At 37.7% G+C, this 25,716-nt stretch overlaps 1 protein-coding gene across 1 annotated transcript in view; it reads right to left on the reverse strand.

Moving 5' to 3' along the window:
• The window catches only part of CC2D2A (coiled-coil and C2 domain containing 2A), a gene marked incomplete at both ends in the record, with an annotated part of 46,581 nt that overhangs the window by 12,279 nt on the left and 8,586 nt on the right, over positions 1 to 25,716 (reverse strand). The window contains 16 exons of the mRNA XM_079534858.1: positions 435 to 540; positions 2,474 to 2,641; positions 4,020 to 4,111; positions 5,454 to 5,546; positions 7,954 to 8,157; positions 8,842 to 8,980; positions 11,436 to 11,583; positions 12,645 to 12,801; positions 14,784 to 14,961; positions 15,858 to 16,090; positions 17,364 to 17,520; positions 17,912 to 18,052; positions 21,493 to 21,593; positions 23,093 to 23,302; positions 23,410 to 23,541; positions 25,025 to 25,161. Coding sequence (XP_079390984.1) covers positions 435 to 540; positions 2,474 to 2,641; positions 4,020 to 4,111; positions 5,454 to 5,546; positions 7,954 to 8,157; positions 8,842 to 8,980; positions 11,436 to 11,583; positions 12,645 to 12,801; positions 14,784 to 14,961; positions 15,858 to 16,090; positions 17,364 to 17,520; positions 17,912 to 18,052; positions 21,493 to 21,593; positions 23,093 to 23,302; positions 23,410 to 23,541; positions 25,025 to 25,161 — 2,396 coding nt within the window. The remainder of the gene's footprint in view (positions 1 to 434; positions 541 to 2,473; positions 2,642 to 4,019; positions 4,112 to 5,453; positions 5,547 to 7,953; positions 8,158 to 8,841; positions 8,981 to 11,435; positions 11,584 to 12,644; positions 12,802 to 14,783; positions 14,962 to 15,857; positions 16,091 to 17,363; positions 17,521 to 17,911; positions 18,053 to 21,492; positions 21,594 to 23,092; positions 23,303 to 23,409; positions 23,542 to 25,024; positions 25,162 to 25,716) is intronic.

Below are 25,716 nucleotides of genomic sequence, written 5' to 3' on the forward strand. Positions count from 1 at the left end.
TCTATCTGCAAATTCTTTGTGCACATCAAAACTAAGAGTTACAATTTGAACCCAGCTACTCCCAGCTTAATTTAATGATCCCTCAGTCTTCTAATAAAACATCAGTGAATAGTCAATCCCCATCCAAATCTACCCATTATTTTCTGCATCTCAATGTCAGTCCTCCTTCTCCCCTATTAGAAATCACTGTTATTCTAGCTGAAAAGCCCTACCATTTTTCACTGCACAACAGCCACTTCACATTTATGACAATCTCATCATCCTTCTCTGAACCCTAATGCAGCTAACTATCTTTCTGGAGATCAAGGAGTGGGCAAGCCTACCTCACTAATAGATATCTTTCTGATGATGTTACTGCCTGTAAAAAAAGAGAAATGCTCACAACTTCATGTAAACAAACGATTGTTACAGATTTAATGAGTTTTAGAATATACCTGGTCAAATGCCCAATCTGCATTGTTGGCTAGGCTCTGAGCAGATGAAGAGGCTGCAAACATCTCATTAAAGGATCTGGAAGATTTGGATGGTTGTTGAAGTTTGCTGTGAAAGGCAACAGACAACAGTGTGAAAAAGCACAGAACTTATTACCAAACAGGAAATCTTCACATCATGTATTAACCAGACAGAGTTCTGGAAATACTTCTTGTATCTTCATATTTTGACTTGAACCTAGGAAAGGTAATTATTCAATCAAGTAACAAGAAAAAAAATTGCCAGAGAGGGTAGAGAGCATATGGCTCTTGTAAGCATCGTTGTAAAAGTACTCAGTGCCTCAGGGCTCTCTTCTGACAAGTTTATAATCCCTCTCTCCATTTTTTTTTTGCTTCCCCTGGACAATCACCCTGAGCTACAGATTTTTCAGTTTAAGGAGATGAATCCCTGAAAAATTCATAAACTGGATAGACTTCACAGTATTTGTGGCAAGTCTCTACAACAAAATTAAACCCATATGAATACCACACAGATGGTGGCCCTGCAGTGAAATAAAATAAATGTTAACATGCTTATTTTTATCTTAACTTTTTTTTGGTAATAACACCACAATAGAGATTGTAAAACAATAACTATTCATTAAAAAGCAGCTCAAAATAAGGTATCTGATAATAAAAAAAAAAGAACCTGAGGGGTTTTTAAGTCATTTTGTAATACCAAACCAAAGTTTTTGTCTTTTCCCTCCTGTCAATGTATTTCTAATATGAATCCCTTATTTCTCAGTTTGACCTTATTTACAGAAATTCAACAGAACCTCTATGACCTTAAACAGATTTTTTCTAAAAAAAAAAAAAAAAAAAAAGCAAAAGTGCTACATTAGTTAGCTAAATGCTAAATAGTTACTCAGGATGAAGACATTTCCCAATTAAACATAAGATATATTCACTTTGGGATGAAGAAACACAATGCTAATACACTGCTTCTGAAACTAAACCAGACTGTCAGAACTCAAACATCTCTACCTGACACAGCACAAGGCTTTAGAGATGTTGCTTTAATATGCTAAGTGTTGTGATCATCTGAAAATTAGCCAGGGCCAAACCTACATCCATTTGATCCCTCAAACAACCAAGTTCATGAAGTTCTTGAGAAGATGACCACACTCGTAAAATCAGGAAGTAAATACAAAATGAAAACATGGAGTTTTAAATGTACATATATAAAAATATATTGTATGGGAACTGCTGAGTCACGGCCTGAACCTCTGATTGATCACCTGAGGCAAGCCATGAGTCAGCCAGAGGAGCACAGGTGAAGGCAATTCACCTGTGCTGCCGGAAGGGGTGGGGCCAGGCTCCAGCCCTCCTAGACCTATTTAAGAGCTGGCTACCAGCGGGGAAGGATCTCTTCTGGAGATCCCCTCTCTTGGTGTCTTCTGGTGAGCTCAGCCGAAGGGTAAGCTCTTCCGCTTATTCTCTTTGTGATCATTGTCTACCTTGCTTGATTCTCTCGATTATACTGTGATTACAACATCTTGATATCTGTTGATTAAACAACTATATTGCAATTATAGCATCTTGATTATACATATATATACAAATAAATATAATAATATATAATAAATACAAATAAATATATATAACATAAATATATATATATAACATATATAAACATATATAAGTCATATTTAAGATTTTATGAATTAAGATTTCCTTCAGTGTTTAAGACACACCTAATCCAATACTACTCATGATACAATGTTGTCAAAGATGTAAGTTACCCTCCAGGCAGTGTTTTCCTTAAGCAAGTATGCAGTTTTAAAACCATTTCTTGAATTCTGAAGGTGTTGATAAATGATCATACCCTTCTAAAAACTTAGAAAACAGCAGCTTATCTAACAAGAGAAACCTCTGTATTTTATCACTAGGATCAAAACAACAGACACAGCTGAATTTCTCAACTAGCTACTGGAACTTCAGCTGCCTTTGAACAGTAGAAACCACAACACAAACCTGCACTGAAAACAAGCACTGAAGCATACCTTGTGACTGGTTTTCTCACTGGAATATCATAAGCTCTGATGATGTTCACTAACAGCTTAATGTCTCCATCTGATAAGTGCTGTGCTGTGACCTTCTTCCTTTCCTTTCTTCTTGGCTTTAATGGTCGTTTTGGCTCTGCCAGCTTAAAGAGGCCAAGTCCCAAAATACTAGCAATCATAAAACAGACATTTAGTCATTTTTGCACAGAATCCAGAATTTTCTTGTTTCCATGACACACATGCAAACTATGCACTAACAGAAAAAGGAAACACACGCTGTTAGTGTCATACAAAACTCTAAGAAATGTCTAAATCTTTAAATAATTTAGTACTACGCAATCCAGTTCTCTTATATTTCACTATTTCCAACTTAAAAAAAAAAAAAAAAGAATTTAAAAGCTCTTTTTTTTCCACATTTTTTTTTAATTTCCAAAACTAGGTAAGATATAAATAAGACAATTCAGGACAGTCTAAACTACAGCTATAAAGGAGGTATCTAGTAGATGATAACAACCACTGCATGAAATATGTAAGAAATCTAATTACACAGCTATGTATAGGCTACAGAAAGAAAGCAGAATGAATATGCCACAACATACCCTGGACCCTCAGAACTTATAACCCAAGGCAAAGCAGAACCAAAGGGGAAAAAAAAACAAATAGGAAAGGAATAAAAAGCAGATACGTGTTTTTACACATCACTGATATTAGCTGCAAAAATACCTAAATGACAGAAGACATCCTAAAATCTACTTTAAAAGCTGATACGCCAACAGCACCATCCCCTCACACACGATAAACAGCCACATTAATTACTTCTAAGATAAAACCATGAGTTACTGCAATCTCACTAAGCAGACACTTTAAACAAATAATGGTGTATTTTAAACTCACTAACTGCATGGATTAACAAGCAGTATCCAATACGAATCTGTATTCATAAGAAAACATGTCAAGCATTTGACCTGAAGCGACTTCAAAAGCTGACTACAGTCTCACTCAAGTTTTTCCATTCAGTAATGTGAAAACACGAAGGAAAAAAATCGCATGAGCCCTGTTTCACAGAGCAAGTCTCTGCATCTCCAGCAGGTGGGACTGTTTAGTTTTATACTGAAGTACAGCTAACATGTTCTGAATCAACAAGTGCGACGTGCGTAAGAGGGAACACGAGCAACTTCTATGAGAAAGACAAGTGTCTGCTATTCATGACTTATGCAGATTAAGTCAGTAACACTAATTAAGAATCATCATTGTGGTGATTACTCAAATTTCAAAACTATGAGATTTGTAACAAAAATTCAGAGCCAGTGCATGTGCAATCAAACAAATCTTAGAGGAATCATTGCACAAAGCAGTAACGTTTCTCACGTATTTCTATATGCCGTTAACTTTCAGAAAGTAAGCAAAAATCATTGCTGTAGTGACAGAACAACCACACTAAACATACAGTATCTCATCAGTTGGTCCTGTCAGTAGACTCTGCACAGAAATATCAGAGACAACTTTACAGTAACTGATTTAGAATCAATGAAAGCAGTTCCTTTACCCCAGAGTAGGAATCTCCTCTTCATTGACCAGGTCAGAGAGAAGGAAATGGTGCTTTGCTATCAGGAAACGGTTAATTACTGATTCTCGAACCTGTGAGTGGGAAAGAATGGAGGAAGAAGAGACAAAATGAAACTCTAATCCCAAATCACTGCAAACACTTGCATTTTGTCTACTACAGCCAAATTCCAGAAACATATTCTTTATTTTTTTCCTCTTTGTTGAAAGAGTCATGTCAAGGAATGTTTCTACCAGAAACAATTTCTTCTCTCATTACATAATATGAGCTTATTTTACAAATACGTTTCTGTGGAAACACACCAGCTAGCCACACGTAAACATATGAAAGCATACATCAGAAAAGCAGAAAATCAATTTGTATCTGATTACAGTTCATCAGAAACAATCTCAACAATAAACGTCACTGACAGACATCTCCTTTGGGCACCTACATGAAGTTACAGAAAAGACTGCAAAGAAATCTACAGTATTTATTATAGAGATTAAAGGCAACACTTCGGACTGTGGGACAATCAGGGAGGCCTGTGTTACTAATCCTATGGTTTCAAATAGATGTTCAAAAATTCTTAGCTCCTTTCATTTCTGTGTTGAGGTAACAGAGTGAAGCAGAGATGAAAGCATTTCCTCCTCTGTTCTCTTAACAACTATGTAGAAGCAGGGTGAAGGAGTACTGCCTTTGGCCTTTTATTTCCTTCTACTAAGGCTAGTCAAGTCTTTACATACTGTTCTATTATAAGACTAGCTGCAGAAGGACAGTAACAAAAACTTCCAATACACATCTACTTTCCTTTCTTTAGAAGTTCTCATTTAAGTTGCAAAACCATTCATTGTGCTGAGGTGGCAGTAAGACTGCATTTCAGACTGACACGAATTTCAGACCCAACACCAGCAATCTCATTTTCTAGCACATCTGACAGCATATATAAGCATACAACATCCAAGTGCTAATTTTAAAAAGACCACTTGCATTTATCTAAGTGACAAACAGAGGTATTACTACATGTTATTTAACTCCTGCTGTACTGCCATCCGGTGCACTGCATAACCATGTTTCAGTACACAAGGAAATATCATGCAAAGCACATGGGGCTGACACAGATGTGACAGCTCATTTAAAAACTATTTTTGATATTACCATACTGCGTCTGGGTTTTAGCACTGACCTGGATGATTTAAACGCTCTCCATTGTCTTTTATGATAAGATTCTTTTAGAAACTACTATTGCTAATAAGAATTTTTTTTTGTCCAACACCAAATCAACCTTAATATTAGTTTTGCTGGCTGGCTGGGACTTTATCTCCCTTTCTACGCTGCCGCTGTCTGTCTTCAGCATTCCTGAACATTCAGCATCCAAATACAGCAGCAACACATAATTTAGAGAAATACCATGGATTTCTAATTTTTGCAGCTTACCTTTTGCAGATAGCTGGCAACAACGGCTCTGCGTGCATCCAGGTAATGCTTATTGTCAACCACATCCCTCTCGTGTAGTCTTTTCTCATATTCCTGAAATATTTACTACAGTTTGTGATTTGATAAATATCCAATGCTTTATTGAACACAAGAAAAAAAAGGTAAACATTTCATTAATATTAATGTGTGGATCAAAGTAAGCAAAAACAGATGGCAGACATTTAAGGCTATTTTTAATGCTAATGTATACAGTAGCAGCACTGCACAACTTCTATGCATTGAGAAAAGAACTGCCTTAAGATTCACGTGCTTTAAGTCACTTGGAATAACTTGAAGATTTCCCTCCCTTGTTCTAAACCTGAACTTCCACCTGCTTTTGTAAGCTGAAATTCCATTTCAACCAGAAATGGTTCCTGCGACTGCAGCTGCAGTCGGATGAATTCTTTACAAATAGAAGAGACATGGGATTCGTGGAAAGTGACCTTTCATTTGAACTGTGGGAAATTTTTTGCTATGAAACAATTACTGAGCTATTTTCAATCTGCACTCAAAAAATAAAGAGATTCAACAGCATAATAAAATCTTCAGTTGTAGACAGTGAGAAAGTGAGGATTTTGATTTGCCTGAGGTTTGATCGAAGAGCCCAACTGACGGGCTGAGATGAACACTGATCCAGGGTTATGGTTACTGTGTGGTGCACCTCAAAACTACAATGAAAGCAATACTGACAAGCAACTTTTATTTGCAAATGTAGGAGAACATCTCACGAATTAAAAAGAAGCTAGAAGCACTCAGTTTCCAGGTAAAATACAGAGTCTTGAAGTCTAAGAGTGTCCCAGGATTGGTAGCTTCACAGCTGTCACAGATTGGTTTGGCTTTAGAGCCACAGATCCCAGCTGTCATACAGAAGCTACTGAGTGAAATTTACTTTCAGGACTGGCTCTGTTTTCTTTTAACCCTATCACTAGGTTCCTGAAGGAAGCAGTAATGGCTCCCCTCTTAGACTTGTTTGCTTAGGATTAGACAAACTCAGCAGGTTTGACTCGCCTCATGAGGAAGAGACTAACGGGCAATCCAGGATCTGCCCACAGCTAGGGCAGGGACTGCAAAGAAGACAGGGTCAAATTCTTTTCTGTAGTACCAAGTAACACAACGAGGGAATACAGCCAGCATATACAACATCAAAGGTTGGAGATGGAGAAAAAAAACAAACAAAAAATCACTAGAAGGCTACTGCAGCACCAGCACAGGTGGACACACAAGGGCTGAGGAATCTCCTACTTTTGAAGATTTGGCTAGCCAAACACATAGCTGACCTCACCTAGTCCTGGCAACAGCCCCATCATGTGGAAAACAGGATGATGAACACCAGAGAATGCTTTCCACAGTATTTCCAAAATTCTACAAGTTTTTATATTTCTCTGCCAAACAGCTAGTAAACCAACTAGGAAAAATACCGCTTTAAAACTCAGTTTTGAAGATCACGTCATATAAAGTGAACCTGGCACAGGTGACCATGGGTTTAATTCAACTCACTCTTAATGGGAAAAAAAACAAACCAACAAAGAAAGAATTTCTTAAATTGAAATGAACAAAGTTAGTCAATAAAAATCAACTGGAAGTCTTTATCAAAGGTGTACTGTGTTCTTAAGTAGAAGGTAAAAAAACTAATATAAAATTTGAAAATGAGAAATGTTTGTAGAAAAGAAGCCAGATCTGACTGAATTACTAAAGCACATTTTTAAAAGATATAATCCAAAAGAAATGGAAGAAAGGAATTGTTCAAAGAAATTCATACAAGGTACAAAGGAACAGCTGCCAAAATTCAAGATGATTCTGATGCTGAGGAGGCAATGAACACACTGAATGCTATGTGGTCATACAGATTGCTAAAAAAAAAAAAACCAGAATGTGTGACTTAACAGTAATAGCGGAGCTGAGATTAAATATAACTGACATATAAACCCAATACAAATGTATACAAGGCATGTGAGTAAGATAAGTAACCCACCCTGTCCTTGCCTGTCTGTTAACTGGAAAAAACGTACCCAAACAGAAGTAATTGCAACATAAACTGGAGTAAAACATAAAAAGGTTTTAATACTCAGCATCACTGTTTGAGCCCCGTGAAGAATAGTAAAAAACTAATAAGCATAAACCTGAACAACCTCTGTACTACCATTCTGTATTTGAAATCACCTTTAAAAGAAACTATTTTAGAACATTTGTTGCCTACAGTAGTTGCTTTGTTATATTCTTTTGCTTCCACAATATAGCTGTGCAACCATTTCCTTTGAAGGAAGCTTTCTTAATTAGATTAAAATAACACCGGAAAAAAACTGACAGAATATAATTCCCATTTTTTAAATGTCAGCAGAGCTGTACATTCTTTAAGGGCCTCACTGACTTGCAAGTCAAATATTAACATCAGAACTAGAAAAGAAAGAGGATGTTTTACTAGAGGTTGACATACTTGATACAGTTTCAAATAACAACTTACCTGGAAAAGTTTCTCACTGATTTCTCGTTCATGTAAAGGGACTTGCTTATAGTTTCGGAACTCTGCCACCTCCTCATTCCTGAGCTGCAAGAGTCGGAATCTCTTTGATCTATTAAATTCTTCATCAGAAACAAAGTTAAATTCTTGCTGCAACTGTTCCAGTCTGAAGAAATCAGGAATACTGGCCTCTCCACTACTAGCAATCTAAATCAGGCAAAAAGTTATTACTCTTTTTGTACAAAGGAAAAGAAGTCTGTAAAATAACTCTTGCAGAGTCTCACATGCATATTGCAAGAATGTTCTTGTTCTATGCAGAAGCAGTTAGGATGGATCAAATTGAGAACAAAACGTGCAATGTTTTAAAGCAGGCTTTTGTAGGGCAAAGAATGAGGACACAGAATACCCTTTGGAATACTGTGAAGTGCTATCTCCCCTCACATAAAGCACTGAAGGGTAACAAAATTCTAACACAGCAGAGTGATCCAGGAAACTTTACTGAAAAGGTGATTCTTTTACACAACTTCAGCTACATAAACACCTCTCCAATGTGATGTTTAGCGAAGTCTCAGCTTCTGCAATAAACTAAAATTTGTGCAGCCTTGACTGATGAGCAAATTCCTATTTAATACATACAAGTGCAGAAGAAATACTCCTGCACCTTAAAGAAAAAAAAATAATTATATTATATTTACATTTAGGTATGTAATTAATCAGCTTGCATATTCTCTAATACCTATTTTTCACCATTAGATATCTACTGAACTAATGGATTAATGAAGCATATTTTTAATATGCTTCTTAACATTGACACAAGTACATTCATCAGAAACAAACTGGAACTGGTGTTTCACAGCTCTATTACCCTACAGCTCTGAAAAAGCCACTTACCATAATCATCTGCATCAGAGCTGCGTTGTTTGGGTCATTTGGATCAAGTTTTGTTTCTGCTGCCCACTTAGCCAATTTCTTCATGTCAGTTAAGCCCGACGTGCCAATGGATGCAATAGCATCAAGATTTTTTAAAGCACTAAAAGACAACAGACAGAACTAGTATTAGATGATTCCACCTAAAACATTTAATAAGAAAAAAGATATTTAAAGCAATCTTGGAAAAACAAAAACAAAACTAGTAAGAAACCCCTATAACCTGAAAATAAATTCTGTCACACAATTCTTAAACCACAAACTTCTCACTCAAGGAAATCTTGCTATCCACTCCCCTGCCTGCTCATTTATGGTGCTATGCCATTTTTCACTTCAGCTGAAATGAAGTAATTCCTTCTGCCAGCACAGTGTAGAACAATTGACTGAAGTTAAATTAATTGTACACAAAGCAAACAAAAATTAACAAAACACCAGGAAAAAAACACAACCGCACAACATCAACTCTTCAAACAGCTGTGATACAGAAGAAACATCTTTAAAACCTGCATAGGTTTTGTGATTCTGCTTCCAAGACATGCAGATGCAAAAGTAAAGCTATGCAGCTGAGGGAATGGTGAACTACTAAGGAAAGTGAGGCAGAAAGATGCAGGAACTGCTAAAACGAACTCTGACACAAGCTTTCTCACGGCAGAAAACTTTTACTCAGTTACAGCCTCATCTGAAACACTGAATTTGACTACATTTCCACAAATACAAAATGTTTTTGCACACTCTCCATGACTGAAGGTACTCAGTAATTCAAACACATCTACACTATCGCATGTTTCTAATTACTAGAAAGTAATACTTTCATGATTTCTGCGAGTGCACCTAACATACTGTGACAACCCATACTTAAGGGAACCTCCCAGATTTATAGCCCCTGTCGACTCAGTGTCTAAAATCCTATCTTTGGTCTGTCTCCTGAACAGCATTTCTAGACAACCTGAACCTAATTCACCTTCCTGCCAGGTCTGGAACTGCTGCCACCCTGCTCTGCCTGCCACGTTCAGATCCTGTAGGGCCATGTGCTGCCTGGCACTGAGTGCACTGTGCTGGCTTGTTCTTGGCCTCTCACTTGTACTCACCTACTTGTATTCACAGTAGTCAAGTGTGGGAGGTAGTCAGGAAGGCATCTGTACAAAGACATGCATATCTACATGCTCATTAGCTGTATACCACAGAATGTGGATGGTGGCCTTGTTCTTGTTAGGTTCCTTGCTTTCTACTTATCTAAGTATTCTATTTTTAAGAATGCTTTAATAACTTACAGATCATTCTCAAGCTTGGTCAGAAGCAGCCAACATACCTAGCAGTTACTGCAGTAGCAGCTAAAGCAGCAACATTAAGATTTTAACATTAGAGCATCTTGAACAAATATACACTGAATCACAATTGAGCTGAAAAGCCAGCAGGCAAAGACTAACTTGAGGCAGGAAAATCTTGCATCAGACTTTCACAGCAGACAATGGAAAGTCACAGACTGTGTTCATTTCTAAAAGGTGATCCAAATAAGAGTGTTTTACACTGAACATCCCTCTAAATTTTCCCCATTTGCTACAGCGACAAACTACTGTAATTTTAGTCTGTCAAGTTTGAAGTCAGCCTTTGGAAATGCATCTTTATAGTTCTTACCTTATCTATTCTAGTCTCATTGAAGTCAGCAACTTATTTATCTGCTGAGCAGCCAATTATTCAAATGGCTGCAGCTTGAGTCAAAAACAGTATAAAAGTGATGCAAGTGCCATGGTCTAGCTTCTAAATAAAAAAATCTGGTAAAATCCAATCAGCTGGAAAAATTACTTTGTCAGTTTAGTAAGTATGATAAAACTCTTAACGCTTCACAGTGAAGTTACCCGAGCTCATTACAAAAGCATACTTTATGATTTTATCAGAATTATACAAAAAAAAAATAGCAACAGTAAAATGGACAAGTAAACTACCACGTCCAACATGAAGCCACAGGGCAAATCAGAATGTTTTGAGTGGAGTAATATGTTCACATACTGATTTCTGCAGCTCAACACACTTCTGAAGAGACAAAATTCATTAAAAAAGTATCATCTTGGAATGATACAGATGTGACAACTTCCTAACTTCTTTCTTACTTAAAGCTAATTTATTAACTTCTACTGTTTCCATACTACAGCTTTTATCATTAGTTGGAAAAACGGCATTTATAACACGTGTCCCAGAACCCCAAATGCACTCTGTAGAAGAAAAAGGTGGAGCTTCCATTCTTTGCAAAAAACGATTACAGGAAAGTTCCCTACCAATATAAAGCAAAATCTGGACTACAGCTATGTCTTTGAGTACCATAAAAATGAATTTAATCAGCTCGTTTAACATTGCCCATAAGTAACAAAGTAAAGGACTTTAGTTAGAAATGTCATTTGTTTTACCAAAATGTGTAACATAAAACATCCGCAGGTGCAGAATAAAGTACTTAAACTGAAGGAAAAAAGCTATGACTATTCTTGACTATGAAAACCCTCTATTCCATGAAATAGTGGTTGTAACAGTTTTCCAGGCATCACTGAGAATCCTTATCACATTACCTTGGAATTCCTGTGTTTTGCTGAGATACTGGAGGAATTAGGGGGATTCCTTTTTCTCCAACTGCCCAAGAAACACTAGTAGATACTTTCCCAGAAGTCATTAAAGTCATTTGATTGCTACCATCAGCTTCAAATGAAAAGGATACATCTATTGAGGGAAAATAAAGTAATATATTTATGTATGTTTATAGTATATCCGCAGCATATTTATCCATTCAAACAGTGTTTAGATAGTTTTAAAAATGCTTCCCAAAAACAAGTAATGAAATTACTCCTTCTGTATAAACGCACAGGTTACATGAAACAACATGACTCCGTTGCAGGCTGCAGAGATGAACTCCACTCTACAAAGGAGAAAGATTCCATTCTGCCTACAGAAAGGCTTTCCATTACACCACAAAGAAACACTGGGTCTTGAAGGGTAAGGCAAAGCTTTTTTTCTTTTCCTTCACAGATGCATGCTATTTCACATTTCTGGTAATTTTCAGATTCAGTGTATGTATTTGTTTTATTAATGAGACAGAAATTCACAGTCAAAAGAATTATGCGTATCTGAAACGTCAGTCCTAGGGGCCTGTGGTACACAACTGTGTATGCAGCCATCACAGTTGATGACATTTACACACAAATGTGTTGTAAAAATTTTCCTTTCACAATGCTCTTCTTGATGAATTTTTAGTTGTTGTTCTGCTCTATTTCTATGTGTATTTCATGGATAGTACCTTTATGTGTCAGTTATCCCACAATGCAGTTCAAACATTATATAAACTAAAAGTTCTGCATGTTACACTGTTCTTGTTCTCCTTTTTCCTACCTCTCCCTCATATTAATTCTCCATTTTGAAATCCCAATGGCCAAATGTTTTACAGGATGTCATTATACCACAGACTTCATCTGCACATACACTTATACAGTCAGTTCTTCAGTGCTTTGAAGTGTCACAATTGCTGCAGCTATGCTGATTAATACCATATGCTTGCTCTGCACTGTCAGAGGCCTGACTACTTAAGTACTAAATAAACAATTAAAAAAACCACACAACTTCTAAAGTTAGTAGAGCTTCTCTAATACTATAAGCCAAGTAATAAACACACACATTGGTGTTAATTGAATTTACTCTGAAAATTATGCCAGCACGTTACTTCTACATGGTTTCAGCAAAATGAGCAGCACTGAAGTACTGAATTGAAGAAAAGTGACGTTCCCTACCACTCCCAACTCCTTCATGGTCCAGCATCACACGCTGATTGCTGCTGAACTCTATCTCCTCCATGGGAGCGCTGCCTGTCAGAACTGTTGTCTCAGGTACAGGTATGAAAACTTCGGCCAGCAAGGTGGTACTGCTCAGCCCTGTTGTTTCATAGATCTAGAAAAATCCATGGTGACAGACAAATAAATTAATGAATAAATTCTTCACAATGTTTTGGTAAGAAGTTGAAAGCTGAAGGAAGCAAAAACATTGTTAATTAATATAATCATGACCAAATACAAGTTTGAGCTTTACAGCTTTGGACAAAAGGCTTTGTAATGACTTAAGCATTAAATAATTTATTTGAAGCAACTAAATTCATTTCCTTTTTAAAATATATAATTAGTAGACATTACAATTACCAACAGCTAACTCAGACTGAATTCTTAGTACTACACCCCCCTCACCTTTTTAACATACACGTATGGGAATCACAGAATGGTCTGGGTTGAAAAGGACCATAATGATCACCCAGTTTCAACCCCCCTGCTACGTGCAGGGTCACCAACCACCAGACCAGGCTGCCCAGAGCCACATCCAGCCTGGCCTTGAATGCCTCCAGGGATGGGGCATCCACAACCTCCTTGGGCAACCTGTTCCAGTGCCTCACCACCCTCTGTGTGAAAAACTTCCTCCTAATAACTAAAAAACCTAAACCTAATATCTAGAACCTAAACCTCCCCTGTCTCAGTTTAAAACCATTCCCCCTTGTCCTATCACTATCCACCCTTGAAAACAGCTATTCCCCCTGCTGTTTACAGGCTGCCTTCAAGTACTGGAAGGCCACAATGAGGTCTCCCCAGAGCCTTCTCTTCTCCAAGCTAAACAAGCTCAGTTCCCTCAACCTTTCCTCATAGGAGAGGTGCTCCAGCCCTCTGATCATCTTAGTGGCCCTCCTCTGGACCCACTTCAAGAGTTCCACATCCTTCCTGTACTGGGGGCCTCAGGCCTGGACGCAGTACTCTAGATGGGGCCTCACAATCACCTCCCTCTCCCTGCTGGCCACCCCTTTTTTAATGAAGCCTAGAACACAGTTGGCTTTCTGGGCTGCAAGCGCACACTGCTGGCTGATGTATGGCAAACTATGGGCTTTAAAGAGCATCACTGTACAACACGCATCTGCTTGGTATAAGGGATTCTGGCATCATGGATTCTGTCTCATGACAGACTAAGCAAGGCACACAGTTCAGTTCTGGCAGAACAGCAGGCTGCCTTGCTCTTTCCTGGCCAGTTTCAGACACGGAGGGCTCAAGAGCAATTTCTTAGTCCCTGTTTAAATGTTTTTAAATCAAAGCAGATGGTATTTCTCATGCCTCTTGTGCTGTGTGTTACACAAGTTGATAGGTGAGGGCTATACGCCCTCCTCCAAGCTGCCAGTAAGAAGTTACCTGACAAAAAAAGAAAGCAATCAACAGACTGATTCATTAATTCATACTTCTTATAAGAGGTAGACCTTTTTTGGTTGTGCTTTCATGGTTGTTCGTTTGGGTTGTTTTATTTTTTTTTTCTTTGGACTTCACTGCACTTAATTTGGTCAAGAGAGTAATAATGAAGTTACTCATACTGAGCTGGTTTTTTTTTTTCTTTCCCAATAAATGTTATAGTGTTTTTATGATGTGGATAAGAGTGTACCACGAAGAATATTTTGGAAAGTTTACCTGCAATGCAGATCAGGTTTTCTAAAACAGCTGCTTTGCTAACATATTTAATCATGCCTCAATTACTAGCTTCCCCCAATGCAGCTCACAGTCACGTTATAGGCATGTGTATACACAGTAACAGATATGTATTACACGTATTACTTTGAGAACAAATCTTTGTTGGTCACAACAGCCAGATCAAAAGTTTAAAAGAAATTTAACAATAATAATAATAATAATAATAATAATAATAATAATAATAATAATAATAATAATAAAAAATAATAAAATCTTAGTGCAAGTATCAGAAATGTGGCAGCAAAGCTGAAAATTCTGCTATTAGAAAAACAAAGAAAGGCTACAAAAGATGGATAATTTAGAGCAAAAGACAAGCATTACAGAAGGAACTGCACTTCATATTATCTTTTCAAAAAACACTATTATAAAATCATTACCCACCTGTAGCTTCAAACTCTCTGGCCAGTTGAATATTTGTAAATTGAAAATCTGTCCAAAGTGAACTCTGAAATCTGAACTTAGTGGTCGAGTAACAGTCCTTGACACTTCTTTGGAGTTGAAAAAGACTTTTATAAATGCTGAGCGTTTGTTTACATCTTCCCGTCGTAAAACCTCTGCCCTGTAAATGTGTCAAACGAGTGGTGAGAACAGCTTTAATAACATCTATACTTTTTATTTTTAATGAGAATCTGATGCCTCAATGGGAAATGGAAGTCAACTGCACGAAAATGGAATTCTTCTAAAAACATCACTGAGTTAAGATCTATAATTCAGCACTTTATGTTCTCATTAATTATTTAAAGCTTATTTAAAAACAAACAGGTAGAATATTAGATCCACAATCTCTACCTCCATATAATAGAAGATATTTAAGGAAACAGTCTCCTTGCTTCCTTCCACCAGGATACAGGATGTGCTATCACAGTGCATTAAGATTCTTAAAGTTTCAGTCACTAGGAACAGAACAGCCAAGCCCTACTCCCTGATGAGGCTATTTACTAAATTATGATAAAAAGAAACAGCTTTTAAATGACTTCAATTTGTCAGATGTACTGCCTGTGTAAATGCAGAGAGTAATACAAAAGAGTATTTATTTTATCCACAGTGAAATCTTTAGGTAACTACACGACATCTTTCTCTTCTCTGTTGGCTGCAGCACCTGGTATGAAGGAGTAGCCAGGAAGAGTGGCAGTGTCCTAAGCAACCTACACTCATCTACAAGCACCACTACAAAACCACAACCGATTTCTTTACATACACCACTGTCCTACAGAGGTGCTCAAGAAACATCAGAAGGTTCAAAGTGAATGTGTAGTTACGCATTCTCCAAAACAGTATGTATGAGTTTACATCTGAGTTGAAAACCAATTAAGTTATATCAGCTTCAGAAGCAGAAGTTTTAATCATTAAGCTAAACAGAACGGCAAGCACACATTTTAGAAGTTGCAGAGGTAAGAATAAAATAAATAACAGTGGGTGGTAACTGTAAGAAGCGTATTACAACATTTATCTTACCGAGGACACTGCTCACTTGGAGTTACGCTTCCTGACAAGACTAGTTCAGGAATTAAAGCAGGCTCTCCAGGTTTCCTTCTGAAGTTGTTAGCTTTTTCTCTAACCTGCTGCTCTATTTCCAGGCTATCGACCATTTTAGGTGGGATGGGTTTCATAGGTTCTTCACCAAGATCATAATCTTCTATTGATTCTTCTTCTTGAAGGTCTTTCCTCTTCTTTTTCTTTTTGGACTTCTGCATATAAAAATAATAATGTTCCACCTGTACTACTTTGATCAGTATAGCTTTTTTTCTCTCGCTTTCTTGATTCACAGCATGTGCTGAACAGGAAATAATGGTGTAATTTTTTAGATCACTGCACAGAAAGAAGACTTCTTTTATTCTGTAGTACTGCTTCAGATTTGGAATTCAGCAATGCATTCCACTGACAGGCTTCAAGAACATGATGTGCTTCAAACAAAACACTTGCTTAACGTTTAACATACACAGCAACTGTTTCTTGTATGCTTTGGTTAGCAGCAGATATCTCTTTCAAAGTTACCATGTGTGCTCTCCTGGGAGTGAAGAAAGGTTACTCAAATAGCAGCTACAGTTCTTTGCGATGCATTGTCGGCACAGATGGACATAGTGAACGCACGTGCAGTAGTAAATTCTTAGCTTAGCAGCACCTTAATGCAAAATGAGGCCCTCCCTCTACACCAGATACAAAAGCAAATGAGCAGAATACAATGCAGATACAGATTACCTGGATGTTCAGCCAATCCAAACCAACCACACCATGCAATTCACTAGTATGTTCTACATAGACAGGATATAGAATCATAGAATCATAGAATCACTAAGGTTGGAAAAGACCTAAAAGATCACCCAGTCCAACCGTTCACCTATTCCCAATAGCTCTTACTAAACCATGTCCCTCAACGCAACATCCAGTCTTTCCTTGAACACCCCCAGGGTCGGTGATTCCACCACCTCCCTGGGCAGTCCATTCCAGTGCCTGACCACCCTCTCTGAAAAGTAATACTTCCTCATGTCCAGCCTGAATTTCCCCTGGCGTAGCTTGAAACCATTCCCCCTGGTCCTATCACTAATGACACGAGAGAAGAGGCCGACCCCCAGCTCACTACAGCCTCCCTTCAGGAAGTTATAGAGAACAATGAGGTCTCCCCTGAGCCTCCTCTTCTCCAGGCTGAACATTCCCAGCTCCTTCAGCCTCTCCTCATATGGCCTGTGTTCCAGACCCCTCACCAGCTTCGTTGCCCTTCTTTGAACACGTTCCAGGGCCTCAATATCTTTCTTGCAGTGAGGGGCCCAAAACTGGACACAGTACTCGAGGTGCGGCCTGACGAGTGCTGAATATAGGGGAACAAATATATCCAAATACATCAGAAAATTTAGTCATGCCTATTCTGTGACTTTTCTCTGTATTACAAGGATAAGCTTTGAATATACTTAGTAATAATCTAATTTTTGTGAAGCAATGATGTCAACAATGATTTAAACAAACCTGTGCCTTCTTCCAGGACTTCCACTCTTGTAGCTCAGTTTTATACTCCTCCATTTTCTTTTCATATTCTTCCATGTATTCTTCATGTAATTCACTTATCTCAGCCTGAATTTCTGCTTCATATGCTTTCTCATCAGATCTGTGATCAACTTCTTCCCTTCAAAGCAGTTGCATAAACATGATGCATAAATTAATGTAAACACTGCATAAAAGATTATCACATACATAGCATAAGTCCACTTCTCCATGAATTAATTCTATTATATCAAAAGCACGGCATGTTAACAAGTACTAGCACAGTCTACAAGAGTTGACAGCAGACAGCTACCATCCAAAATGAAGTTAATGACTTTTTCTTTACTTGTTAGACCTTAGAAGTTTCACTTTGTTACAGTCATTACATTCCTCCCTACTCCAAGGCTGGCAAGCCCAACCAGTGACAGACTACTCAAATCCTTACTTTTGCACCCTTCACATCCCAAAACAGCTCATCTCACTGAAAGCTCACTGCTGGCAAATGAAATACAAAGAATGTTATCAAAACATACTTCCTCAAACAAAGCTTCATGGGTGTGTTAGTGAACTTCTGAAATTCACGGAGGGATTTCACTTCTTTCCAAACTTTTACAATACTTTTAAGCAACATTCTATCTTTTTCTTGTTCAGCATCACGAAGTCTTCTGGTTTGCCTAGAAATATACAAACATATGTACAAAATCAGACTTATATAACTCAGTGGAACAATAGAGTGAAAAGCTTAGATACCAAAAGCCAATTGATGTGGTTTTCAATGTGATTGATGGCTGCAGTAGTTTAAATCCAAGGCGCATAAAAACCAGATGAACTTAAAGATGACAGGATTTGGTTTCCTTCACTATCAGTACTCTAGGCTCTAGTCTCATGAACTTTGGACAAGCTGATTTCAATTACAGTTCATTCTCTAGAGGCTTCTAAGTCTTCTGAAATGCTTATTACAGCTGTATATCATTAAAAGCATTTTAAAGTCAGTGCCTGTAAACAACAGCCCAGGAAACCAATGCTGCTGCTATGAAGTAATGCGTATTAGAATCATACATTACAAAATATGTTTTATACTTAACATGCTTCTAGTTCCACTAAAAAACACTCATAAAGATGAAGTAATGTGGTAAGGTATGAAGTAACCCAAGTAGCTCTACAAGACTCTTCACACAAACAAAAATTAAGAGGGCTCTTTTGCCTCAGACTTGGTATTTCAACATTTCTACCCTCCAAAATGTTTGTAGAACAGATATTCATTAGCACCTTTAATGATGAACACAGTCTGATGTCAAGAACAACAACAGACTTTTTCCAGTACTATTCTGATAGCTAAACAAGCCCAGTACCAGTCATGTGGGGTAAAAGAAAGAAAATAGGATGTCAGATACAACAATATCACTTGTAATACTTGGAGAGCATGGAAGAAAGGGAGTCTGAGTTACAGCTCAGAGAAGTAACACAGAACACATTATTTAAAAGCACAAGCAGAGGTAGCAAAAACAGTAAACAGAAGTTGAAATAAACAGACTTTTTGGAAAGTAAGATGAGCAACTCCTTAATTTCATTAGCTAGCAGTTATTACTTATCCACGTAGCTTGAAATCCCTTTCTTTTCTGTTCTACAAAATGAAGCCAGAAGACAAGAAGACGCTTAAAGACAACAGGAACACAGTGGTCAGTAATTATGCCTATGTAATTTATTCTACGTGGAAAGCAGGACCTTTCAGTAGAGAATCCCCTCTTCTGAAATACATCAGCCAGAAGAGCAGGAAACCCTCAATCTGAAGCATATAATGATTTCCTCTTCATCAAATGGAAATAGAAGGGCTGAAATTGCTCATTTGCAAAGCTTTTCTGCACTTAGATGACACTCCTTGCTCAAATCAACGGAAAACTACAGCTCTGATGTTTAGACAGTGAAGAGAACACAGCAATTACGTTATTAGAGGGTGGAGGAAGTATTATAAAGATTATTTTCCGTGCTACACTCTCTTCACATCTGCAGTTTTTCAAGAGTACGCCACACTGATCTTCAGGGAAATGAAATCCTAAAACTAAGACAAAGCAGATCAGATGTTTTTACCTACATACGTGCTGCCAGTTAGATGAAAAAGCAGGACAGTAACAATGCTGAGCCTACCTGAGCCTCATGTGTTACATCTTCCAACAGAGCTGTTGCCAAGAAGAATTACAGATATGAAAGCCCAAGAGTAACCCCAGCCAAGCTCATCTCTCATTACTTCCACAACACTGATCTCATTGATTTCAGTCAAGTTTCTCCTGATTCATAATAGTGTGACATTAAGGTAAAGCAAGCACACAAGAGCTAGAAAATCTGAAGATATCCAGAAGGAATTCTCTAATTGAAATTAACAACCAAACAAGGCTCAGGGTTGGTGCCCAGAATACAAGAGCCACCCTTTCATAGTGAGCCCTCTTATTTCTAAACTGCTTTCCCTGGTGAGAGCTCCTGTCTCTAAGATATTGCATGGCAACTACACAACTTTTGCTCCTATCAGACATGTTGAAATACTAATTAAATTTTTTTTTTTTAATGGGAAACTTTGTCCTTCAGTATGAACAATATAGTATAAATATACTCCAGTATGTCCTGCACAGATAACAATGCATGGCAAGTCAGCATACATAAAGGATGAAAATATGAAGAAGCAACTCCCAAACTAAGAGTAGTGTGGATGTGTAAGTACAAGATGGTGAATGTTCCACGACCCATAGCAGAATTGTGATTCAAAAAAGGATGTGGATTTTAATTTAAATTGTATTATAAACTTTACTTATGTGATCCACTATAACATTTTGGACTTAGTGGTTTTTTTGTTTGTTTGTTTTTTAAATTGTTATTGCCCAGTTTCACACTTTTGATAAACTTTCAGATTCCAGAAGTAACGCCCCCTATTCTACTGTGCTGGGCCCATGATGTCAGAGGTGGATGTGGGGTGGTAGCAGAAGTTGACCCTTCCCACCAATACTCCATTTTGTTGCTGTGTGACAGATGGCAGCAGAGGGGCAGTTTGACAAAAGGGCCCCTGACATGGAAGTGCAGATGAAGCAAAGGCTCTTGGAACTCAATTCCTCCATGGACAAACAAACCTGTTGACACTCACTGACACTTGCTGAACGTTTATGGAGACCAAACAGTGGATGTGAGCACAGTGTGGCAGTAGGTATGTTTCAGCAGTGGTGACAGCAACATGAAAGACAAGCCACATTCCAGACAGCCATGCACAGCTGTCACACCTCTTCACAAGATGAAGAGCACCTTGATCAGCTCATCCATACAAATTGACTATGTTGAAAAATAGCATTTTGTAGCAGAGAATTTTCTCTCTCAGAGTGCTATTGTGTTCTTCGTATGTTTTAGGTTCCAAGGAAATAAATAGGAAGCATTACTTCCAGAGCGACCTACGTACTAGTAAAAAAAAGGCTGCTCAGCTTAGATTTCCAAAATAATTTAGTTTTTATCATGCTGCTTATACTTACGGCTCACTAGCTGCCAAAATAAATACTAACTTTCACTACCAAGCCAAAAACTGGAAGATACTTTTGCTATCCAGTTACTGTCCAAGAACAATAACTGTAATATTGTAAAAGAAAACTCCACCATTTTATATTAACCCACTGGCAAAAAAAACTAAAGATGACCAACACACCTAAAAATGCACAGTGAATCAAGAGAACAGTTTTGATGCCAAGTGCCTTGTGTAATGAGAACAAAGGAGATGGAAGAAACCCAAGCTTTTTTGTCTGTTCAAACATCTGCTCGTCACTTGCAGTACTGTGTCAGCTTCCATGCATCAGCTGACCTTATTTTAACCAAACTTTAATTCTGCAAAGAACATCAGTAATTTCTAAGTAACCAATAAGAGGTAATCAAATTAGACTACTTCTGAATATAAGATTTCTACCCATGCTGTATTTTCTTCATGTCTTTTTACTCAACGTATTGGTAAAATTTCTTATGCCTTCAAAATTCTTCTACAGCCATTTCCAAGAATGTGAAAGTTCAGCATAAATTATATTCTGATCCAGCACTGAACAGAAGAGGAATACAGTTTTCGAAAGCACTGAGTTAACAAATCCATACCTACCTGATTTCAATTTTGTATTCAGGTATGCTCTGCTGTGCTGTAGGACCAGAAGCACCAGCACTGTCAGCACTACGCTGCACAGCATTCCTCAAAGCACACAGCTTAAATGAAAAAAAAAAAAAAAAAAAAGAATTAACAGAGAGCATGACATTTATGAGGCATACAGTACAACACACCTCTGAATGTCCTGCTTCTTTAATTAGAAAATTATGGTTTTGCTACGTCTGATTTTTTAAGGTGAAATTCTAATTTGGGTCCCTAGAGACTCGTACCACTGTGTCAGACCCAGACAAAGGGGCAAGACAGATTCTGAGAGCTCAGCAAAGAGAAGAAAAACAAATAAAAAGGTGAGCACAGAAAAAACCAACAAACAACCCACAACAAAACAAAAGCTTCTACAAGAGCTCACTGGGATGAAAATGTACCACTAAAGGTAAGTCCAGGAAGTGAAGAAACAAGAAGAATGAGGGGATATGATGAGTGAGTTACAGAAGCTGGGCAACAGCACAAAAAAATTTAAGTGTAACATACTGCATTTCACAACTGAAAGACCGGAAGGTTCAAAGACGAGACAGGCCTGGGAACAACAGCTTGGGTTCAAATATACTTCTGAAACCATATTTTGATTACAAGGGGCCCCACCTTCAATTACCACTAGAAGATATGCTCAACAGAATTACAGGGGTTGGAAGGGACCTCTGCAGATCATCAAGTCCAACCCCCCTGCTAAAGCACATTTCCTACAGTAGATTACACAGGAAGGGGTCCAGGCACATCTTGAGTATCTCCAGAGAAGGAGGCTCCACACTCTTTCTAGAGACCTGTTCCAATGTTCTGTCATCTTTGCAATAAACAATTTATTCCTCACATCTCTATGCAACTTTCTGTGTTCCAGTTACTGCTTGCTACCCCCGTCACTGCTGACCACTAAAAAGAGCCTGGCCCCACCCATTTGTCTTCCACACTTTTGATATTTATAAACAGTGATGAGATCTCCTCATGAAGTGAGTAAATACAAGATGCATTCTCCTAAAGCAGCTGTCCAAAAATTATACACGGCTGTGAAGACAAAAGAACACAGAAGACTGACTACAGGAGATAAATGTAAGAAAGAGTGGTGTGATAGGAAATAAATAGTTGTCACACTGTTGTAGTTTCTCTGAGTGTTGATAATACTGAATGTAAAATCAGAATGGCTAGCAGATCTGCTGGAAATGAAAGCAAATACAACCAAAGTAGGAGCAACAAAATTACAATCAAGGAACAGTCTGTTTAAACAAACTGAACAAACTAGAGAGATCGTACAAATAAAAACAAGTGAGCATATCACTGAAAACATACATTGGCATACGTACTACAAATGAATCCCACTGGCACTTGAAGAAAAAGAAGATTTCAAGACAGATTTTGAAACAAAGAATAACTGATTCCAAAATGAGGACCAAAAGGTCCTAGTATCTAACCTAAACTTCCCCCGTCTCAGTTTAAAACCATTCCCCCTTGTCCTATCACCACCTACCCACTTAAACAGTCATTCTCCCTCCTGTTTATACACTCCCTTCAAGTACTAGAAGGCCACAACAAGGTCTCCCAAAAATACCTTGTCTGTGAGAAGTTCGGTAAGATTCTTCTGTTTTCTGGCTAAATACTGATCATATAACTGAGCCAGTTTAGCTGCTAACACATGTTCACGGCTGAAACAGGGATGATGTGTGAATATTAGTCCAGAAATATCAATATCCAGTTGAAAGGGCCCCTGAAAATCTCCAGGTCCAACAAGATACTGATTGGTAGCTGTTGTTTTTATTGCCTGAAAGTAAATAAATAAATAAATAAATAAATGGATTTACAAGTTCCAAGACTTAAACTGTAAAAGAGTTGAGGCTCCCAATAACAACATAAATTAAAAATACCTACCTTTCTATAGATCGTTTCAAGTTCTGGTACAATGCCTTCTTCCAATGAGAATACTGGAGGCCTAGTGGAAGACTGTCTAATTGGATTAGGCAATGCTAAGATTCTGCCATCATCACCAAACCACTCTTTCCCCTACAAAGAAAGATAAAATACATTGTTTCTTACATATCTAAATGACTTGTAAAAAACAACTATGAAAGAAAAGGTGACTGTGAACTATTTCTGATTAAAGACAAGCTTTAGAACCACAGAGTCACAGAACCAAGAGCTTGCTCAAATATATTTACTTAATTTTTTCTTTCAATGTTGAACGTTAACTGACTCAGAAAAGAAAAAAAAAAAAAAAAAAATCAACAACACTTCATATTTAAACATTGTATCTTCTTAAATGGCTAGAATTCAAAGAATTGTTTCGACTGCCACCCACATCTTTAAATTGGAATATAAAAATCATAAAGCAAAGAATCATAAAACTAAACAACAGCTCAGAGCGATCCTCTCTCCAAACATCTCTCAACTTCTCTAGTCTAGAACCTGAAACCCAAATTAATTAAGGAGCAGCATCTATAAAAGCAGATGAGGTGATGATTGCTATCCACGCTTCACAGATGAACCACTGACCTAATTCATCTCTTTGCTCTCATGAACAGAATCCAAGTAAAGTTTAAACCAGTGCAGTTGCTGAAAGATGCTAGGCTGCCATCTTATGCACACCTGTTCTAAGCTGCCTCTAGCTAGAGCCAAATACACTGATGTAATCACACAGTAAAGCAATCCAGAAAACTAAGTGGTTGAAAACAAACAGTCATCAAATTCTAGACCTGAACTGCTTCATGAAAGAGCCTTTCCTAGCACAGGAGAAAGTCAAAGAACTTCATGAAGGCTTGGTGCCACGATCACTTCTGACAATTGAAGAAGTGACTCAGTGAACCTTCTGGGTGCCTTCCAACTTCAGTTATTCCATGAACTATAAGAAAACATAGGGAGGAACTGCTATGCTCTAGTTTGAATGCATACTAACCTACACACCACTCAGTACATCATAAAACCTACCAAAGCACCTTCTCAGGCTATCCTATCAGCTACTCTATAAATCTTAAACACAACCAGATAATTTACATAACATCTAACTACACTTACAGTCTGATCAATAAATTTCTACAGGTACATCACCCATGTTACCTTTACTGAACACAGATGATATTCCACACTGCTTTTGTTATGATCACACTACATCACTACAGTGCCCAGTCCTGATTTTGTCTTTATACACACCACTAGCTCCCTTCTTATTAAACATTAAGTTATATTTACTCCTATTTTAGAGGAAAATAAACTGTGGCACATACAAGCAAAGTGATCTGTCCCTCAACAAGCTCTGAGTGAAGCCAAGACGCCATCAGTTTTTTAAGACCCAGTCTGATACCCTATACATTGGGAAACACTAAAATACACTCCAACAAAAATCCCCATTTCTTGAAGTCCAATATAGCCATACATTTTGAAGATGAAAGCCCCAAATTACCATGATTACCATGATGGCCTATAGAGTAGCAAAATCAAATACTGATAACGAAGAAGTCTGAAGACAGCTAAGAATACAATGATGACTTACTTGCTCCTGTCTCAGAATTCTGTTTTCTAAAATATTTTGATTAGATGGTGATACAAAGGGCCTTTCTTCTGCATAAAGACCCTCATCCTCAAGGTACCTAGGCTGCATGTTTTCAGGCATCTTCTGAGAAGTAGGCACTAACAAGAAATTATACATAAATCACGTGAAAGATCTTAGAATTGCCATTCTAGTTTGCTTATTCTGTAACAGCCTATGCGGTGCATTCTTTAAATAAATGGTATTCCATATTGATCGTGCTGCCAGCAGTATATTCCTAAGTAAAATTTTAAAAAGTATATAACAGAAATAGGACATTTTCTTTATCAGGACAGATCCACAGGTTAATTCTATCCTAGAAGTATCACAGATCCTCCAAACAGATCAGTAAACATTTGCTTTAAATATTCTTTCAATAAATCAGTGGAGTTTCATTTTAACAGTTTCTTTTCTAACCCTGTTAAACCTTTCCAGCAGTAACAATTGATTACACAAAAATTTTGAAGCCACTCTCAGATAAAGTAAAGCTTTAACTACTATTGCTAGTTTGGTTCAGGCTACTCTCGTACAAAACCCAGAACATGCATAAAAACTCATGTTAACTAGTAATAGCAGGCAAGATTCTTTAAACACCATTTGCAGCATAACTTCACTGGTGTGTATGTGTGGGCTTAGTACTTTTTTAAAGAGCAGTT

The sequence above is a fragment of the Tetrao urogallus genome, assembly GCF_951394365.1.
Source record: "Tetrao urogallus genome assembly, chromosome: 4".
NCBI lineage: Eukaryota > Metazoa > Chordata > Aves > Galliformes > Phasianidae > Tetrao > Tetrao urogallus.